The sequence below is a fragment of the Hemitrygon akajei genome, chromosome 16, assembly GCF_048418815.1.
Source record: "Hemitrygon akajei chromosome 16, sHemAka1.3, whole genome shotgun sequence".
In the NCBI taxonomy this organism is placed as follows: Eukaryota; Metazoa; Chordata; class Chondrichthyes; order Myliobatiformes; family Dasyatidae; genus Hemitrygon; species Hemitrygon akajei.
This window is the reverse complement of record NC_133139.1, coordinates 76,426,343-76,432,342: the sequence shown is the minus strand read 5'-3', so window position 1 is coordinate 76,432,342 and position 6,000 is coordinate 76,426,343. Positions and strand designations below refer to the sequence as shown.

Below are 6,000 nucleotides of genomic sequence, written 5' to 3'. Positions count from 1 at the left end.
CTGTTCTATAGATTTGCTAAGTATGCCAGCAGAGAAAGAAACTGAGGGTTGTATGTATTATCAGGAACTCTGATAATAAACTTTACTTTGAACTTTGAACTTTATTAGGTACAGGAGGTTTCTAATAAAGTGGCCACTGAATATATGATGCCGTGTACTTGTGACGTTGCTGCAAATACGGACATGTACTCTGGAAAATTCGATAAACTTGACCTTGACCTTGACAATAAGAGCCCAGATACCCAACACGTGCTAGTCAATGCAGACATTGTGTTAACCTGGGACCTTGCTGCACTTTCTTGGTATCATCATCTTGACTCCTATGGCCAGCCCAAGGTTCTGTCCTGAGAAAATCACACATTCACCGCTGAGTTAAGAGATTTAGAATTACATTATTAGTTCCCAGAGCCTGTCAATGGTGAAAGGCACCAGGCAACTGGTGTTTACATAATATTGTAAATAATTAGTCGACTGTATAACTTAACATCTGTAGCTGATGCTTTTATTTTACATATGTAATAGTTTGTATGGGTTAGTTAGACTTTTTGTTTGAATGGAGAAGTATCTATGAGGGCTTGTATGCCTTTGAGAATTTTGTGTGTCACATGGTGTAACCTTCCTTAAGTTGTTGCGCTGGCATTGTGAACCATGTGGGTATCTCCACTTCTGTTTCTTGTGTCTGTATGTAGTCGTACCATCAAATCCAAGGACATTACATAATCAAGAGCAAACTTGGTACCAACAGTGAAGCCAACTCCCATCCTACATTGTAATGCACTCATTGTAAATGGGGATATCTTTATTATTAATGAAAATATATCATACACGCATTTACAACTACAGAAACCTGAAGAACAAAGATTCTCTCACCCGTCTGGACAGTGCTTCCAAAACACTGTTGCATTGAGTCCAGGACCGAGCTACAGACAAAATAATGTTTCCCAAGTGAACACACGTAGAACTTCGTCATGGTCCAATAAGGTTCAGAGAAAGCACCGATCAGTGTTCATTGGTATTCCAGGTTAAGGCACTATTTACATCTTAACATTTTTGGAAAATATGTTAAAAAGACTTTTCAGAGAGGTTGGCTTTGTTTTGTTGGTTTTCCATCTGGACCAGAATGAAAGAAGGAACCACATTCCCAGTACAATGGCTAGTCAATCTCTGAACCATTGGTAAACCATCCCTGTACCAATTCCAAGAAGATCTGGAAAAGCTCATCAATTCTGGTTGGGTGGCAATAATGCCACTTTGATTCAGTTAGAGAAGAGGTTAATGATACGGTATTTGTGATCGATTGGACTGGAGAGCAAGGACGTTGTCCTTTGGCTGTCTTCAGGATCAGTTCGCCATTCACTGGTTTAATCTCAGAGCAGGATTCACTCATTAGTTGAGTTAGAGAGCTGGATTATTGCTAGTTATCTGAGACAGAGAACGTGGGTTCAACTGCAGGGAATGCTCTGCTCCATTTGAACTATAAACCAGCTGAGTTAAAATCAATATGCGTCTCTTGATGCCTCCGCAAGTCGACTTTCCGCTGAAATCCTTTCCCACAGTTGGAGCACATGAAAGGCTTGAAGCCTGTGTGCTTCCGGCTGTGGGTGATGAGGTTGGAGCTCTGACTGAAGGCCTTTCCACACACCTGGCATTTGTGAGGCTTCTCACCTGGAACAGAACATCAATAATAATACTAATCCTCTCACAACAAAGATTCCAATTACAGTGCCACCTCCAGTTCAACTCCTCTGGAGACATAGATGGGCGGCAGAGGGGTACAGTTATTACCACAGTTCTAGAGACACAAGTTCAATCCTGTCCTCTGGTAATATCTATGTATAGTTCACATATTCTCACTGTTGCTGTTTTGATTTTCCTAGGATGGTCCACTTTCCTACCAGGTTGGTAGGTTAATGGGCTGCTCTATATTACACCCATTGTTCAGGTAGGCAATAGATTCAACGGAAATCTGAATTGAATAGGTTACAGGGAAAGTTAATGGGGGTGGTGAGATTGCTTTATGAGCAACCATGGACCCATTAGGCTAAATAGCCTCTGTTTATATTGTAAGAAAAGGTGGAATGGGGGAATTGAAACATAGATGTAACAAAGATACAAAGCGATAAATGAAGGGGGTTGAACTGTAGGTTGGAAAACAGGAGCTCATGTCACGTAGAGTTTGTTACCGGCCCCAAAGATGTTGATAGAAAAGCATGTCTTGAGGCAAGCATTGGAGAACTGCAAGAACAGGGTGGTATATCTACCAGTGAGTGGACCAGAAATAGAAAAAAGGGAGTGGAATTCTTAGAATGCAGTTGGTGGAACTTGTGACATCCATGTGTAAACTTGACAGGAGAAGTGACAGGTTTGAACGTAGTTATAGATGATTAGGTAAACCTTTCAATCCTGATAAAATGTATCCAGGTTATTAGTCAGGGAGGAAATAGAAGAGGACCTGATCATTATTTTCTAATCTAAGATGTCTGGAAGGTTGTTGATACGATCTCTGATCCCATATGATGAAAAGGGAGCAAAGGGACAAACTGACTACTGTACTTATAGAACAGCCTTTCTCATATAGCTGGAGAGAACTGTAGGTGATCCTGAAAGCTCTTTAACCTGTGCCAGCATCCAATTAGCTCATTGGAGAATTTCACATCAATACTCAACTCATTTGGAGGCCAAAAAGTCTATTCATCTCACTTGTCACAGTTGGGGACTCCAACTTCCCCAATATGAACTGGAATTTCCTCAAGACAGTGCATCCAGGAAGGGTTCTTGAAACAGAATGTAGAGTCCAAATATACTGGACCTCAGTTTTGGAGACAGGCCAGGTGATAGACTTGGTAGTGGTGTAATATTTTGGGAATAGTAACCAAAACTCATTATGTTTTATAAACACAAGAGATTCTGCAGATGCTGGAATTCAAGAGTAACACACACAAAATACCAGAGGAGCTCAGCAGGTCAGGCGGCGTCTATGGAAATGAATCAACAGTTGACATTTCGGGTAGAGACACTTCAACAGGACTGGAAAGGAAGGGGAGAGGATGCCAGAAGGTGGGGGTAGGGTAAGGAGGACAAGCTGGAAGGTGATAGGTGAGGCCAGGTGATGAAGGAAGAAGCTGGAGATGTTAGATGAAAAAGGCAAAAGGCTGGAGAAGAAGGAATCTGATAGGAGAGGAGAATGAACCACAAAAGGAAAAGAGCACTGGGAGTTGATAGGCAGACGAAGAGAAGAGGCAAGAGGCTAGAGTGGGAAAATGAAGAAATGGGAGAGAAAAAAATTACCAGAAGGAGAAATCAATGTTCATGCCATCAGGTTGGAAGCTACCCAGACAGGGTATGAGGTGCTCCTCCAAACTTAGAGTGGCATTATTGTGGCAGGAGGAGAGCATGGACCAACATGTTGGAACGGGAAATGGGGATAGGATTTTAAAAGGTTGGCCCCTTTTTGTGGAGGGAGTGGAGGTGCTCGAAAAGTGGCCCCGCTGTTTATGCTGGGCCTCACCAGCGTAGAGGAGGCTGTGTTGGGAGCACGAGACACAGTAGATGACCCTAAAAGGTTCTCAGATGAAGTGCTGCCTCACCTGGAAGGACAATTTGGGACCTTGAATGGAGCTGAGGGAGGAGGTGAATGGGGAAGTGTAGCATTTCTGACACAGAGATCCGTGCCAGGCAGGAGATTAGTGGGGAGGGACGAATGGGCGAGGGAATCTAGGAGGGAGCAATCCCTATGGAAAGCGGAGAGTGGAAGGGGGCAGGAGGAGGTAAAGATGTGTTTGGTGTGGGGTCCCATTGAAGATGGTAGAAGTTGCAGAGAATGATGTGTTGAATGCAGAGGCTCGTGGAATGGTAGGCGAGGACAAGAGGAACTCCAGCCTTGATGGGGTGGACGTTTTATGATCGTTGCCAATAAGGATAACATCAGATCTTGCAGGAATATACTAAATTGGGCAAAGGTATATTACAGCAGGATGAGACAGGAGCTAAGGGGAGTTGATTGGGAGCAGCTGATGTCAGAGAAGTACGTGCCTAATATTTGTGATTTGCTCAAATTCAGGAACGGCATGTTCCTGTGAGGAGGAAGGACAAGGATGATAAAGGAACCCTGGGTGACCTGAGAGGTGATAAATTTAGTTAAGAAGTCAAAAGGAAACATATATAGGTTTTACAAAACTAAAATCATACCGGGACACTGGGGGACGTAATGTGCTCAGTTGACTAGGAAGGCCAAAAACTTTCTTTGGTAAATAGGATCAAGGAGAATTCCTCAGTAGCCAGTATGCTGGCTGAGTGCACTGTAGTTGATCCCAGCGGTATGGAGTGTGTGCTGGAGCAGATCCCAGTAGGCAAGGGAAATGTACTGGTGCAGATCCCAGTAGGCAAGGGAAGTGTACTGGTGCAGATTTGGTACCTGTGTGGATGAAGGTGTGTTTCTTCATGTCAGATTTCTGATGGAAGCACTTCCCACAGTACTGGCATGGATATGGCCGGGTATCCGAGTGGATCAGGAGATGCGTGGACAGTGTGGAGGAGCGTTTAAAATTCTTCCCACAGATCTTGCAGTTGAAACTCTTTTCCTGTAGATACAGAAGGAACACCATGAAATTACTCGTCTTACAGACATCTCCTCCCCTGGAGGGACTGATTTCAGCACAGTCACATTCCAGGTCTCTGGAGACCAGTCCTCACCCAAGTATCCCATGGGGATAAAGGAGGATCACTAGAAACTACCACACTATCGGAGGACATCACATTGTGAGTCCACTGTGTTAATGTCCTGCTGTCTCCATAATTAAGTATCAACCAGAAAAGAAACACCGACTGGACCCTTCTCTCCCCAAACCCAGGACCAATCCAAGACAGATGCACAGCTCCATTCTCTGTATGGTTCTTGACAATGTTAAACCAATTCTACTGTTCCAATCTCTCCCCTTGCCTCTTCAGTATTCTCAGATTAACGTCACTGCCCCTTCTCTGCATAGCTCCTTAGCAACCTGTAAATGATCCCATTGGCTAATCCTAAACAATCACTACCCCATTATCCCAAGGCACTCACATTTCTCCACAGACCTGAGTCAATCCAAACTACAGATAGACTCTGATACTCCAGCATCTTTAGGACTTTGGCAGTGCTGGACCGGTAGATTTTCCAGGGTACAGAATATTACTCTGACTAATACCGTAACCATACCTCTTTTATTTCACTACTTTTTACATGTTACACTATTGTACAATAACATTTCCATTGACTCCAGTGAGGTTAAAGGAAGCCATTAATACACTGTGACTACAAACTTCCACATGTTTCTGACGACTTGTGTTCTGGACTGCAATGATGCTCCCAGCCTGTACTCTGAAAGACCACCTCTTATTCCAGACTAATGAGTGAGCCCGATGCCAAATATCAGGATTTTAATCAGTCTCTATTATGGAATGCCACTGGCTGACACCAGACAGTGTACTCTATGTTCTGTTTCAATAAGAGATGACTAGGTGGATGGAAAAAAGGATTCTGGCAGGTTCACAAAGTCTTGTTGAAAAGGAGGATCCTCACCAGTGATTTTTGAGGATCCCACCAGGGCACTCAACCTGGAGGGCAAGAACATAGAACAGTACAGCAGTGCACAGGCCCTTCAGCCCATAATGGGCTAACCTCTTAACCTTCTCTAAGATCAATGTGACCCTTCCCTCCCACATAGTCCTGCATTTTTCTTTCATCCAAATGCCTATCGAAGAGTCTCTAGAAAACCTCTACTGGACACTGAAAGGCCTGGGTAGAGCGCATGTGGGGAGGATATTTCCATTAGTAGGCGAGGGCAGGATCCAAGGAGGCAGCCTTAGAATAAGGGCATTTCACTCTAGAATTGAGACGAGGAGCAATTTCTTCAACCAGAGGGCGGCAAATTTGGAACTTGTTGCCACAGAGACAAAGTCATTGGATTAAAGCAGTGATTGATAAGTTCTTGATTGGTAAGGGGGTTAAGATGACAGCAGAAA

The 6,000-nt window shown here is 43.8% G+C and overlaps 1 protein-coding gene across 2 annotated transcripts in view; it reads right to left on the bottom strand.

Moving 5' to 3' along the window:
* Window positions 1–607: 607 nt before the first annotated feature.
* The window catches only part of LOC140740198 (zinc finger protein Gfi-1b-like), a 33,641-nt gene continuing 28,248 nt past the window's right edge, over window positions 608–6,000 (bottom strand). For both annotated transcript variants that reach the window (XM_073069225.1, XM_073069226.1), the window contains 2 exons: window positions 4,415–4,580; window positions 608–1,665 (listed from right to left, as the gene is read on the bottom strand). In XM_073069225.1, the coding sequence (XP_072925326.1) occupies window positions 1,475–1,665; window positions 4,415–4,580 (357 nt within the window). In that variant the 3' untranslated portion in view covers window positions 608–1,474. The remainder of the gene's footprint in view (window positions 1,666–4,414; window positions 4,581–6,000) is intronic.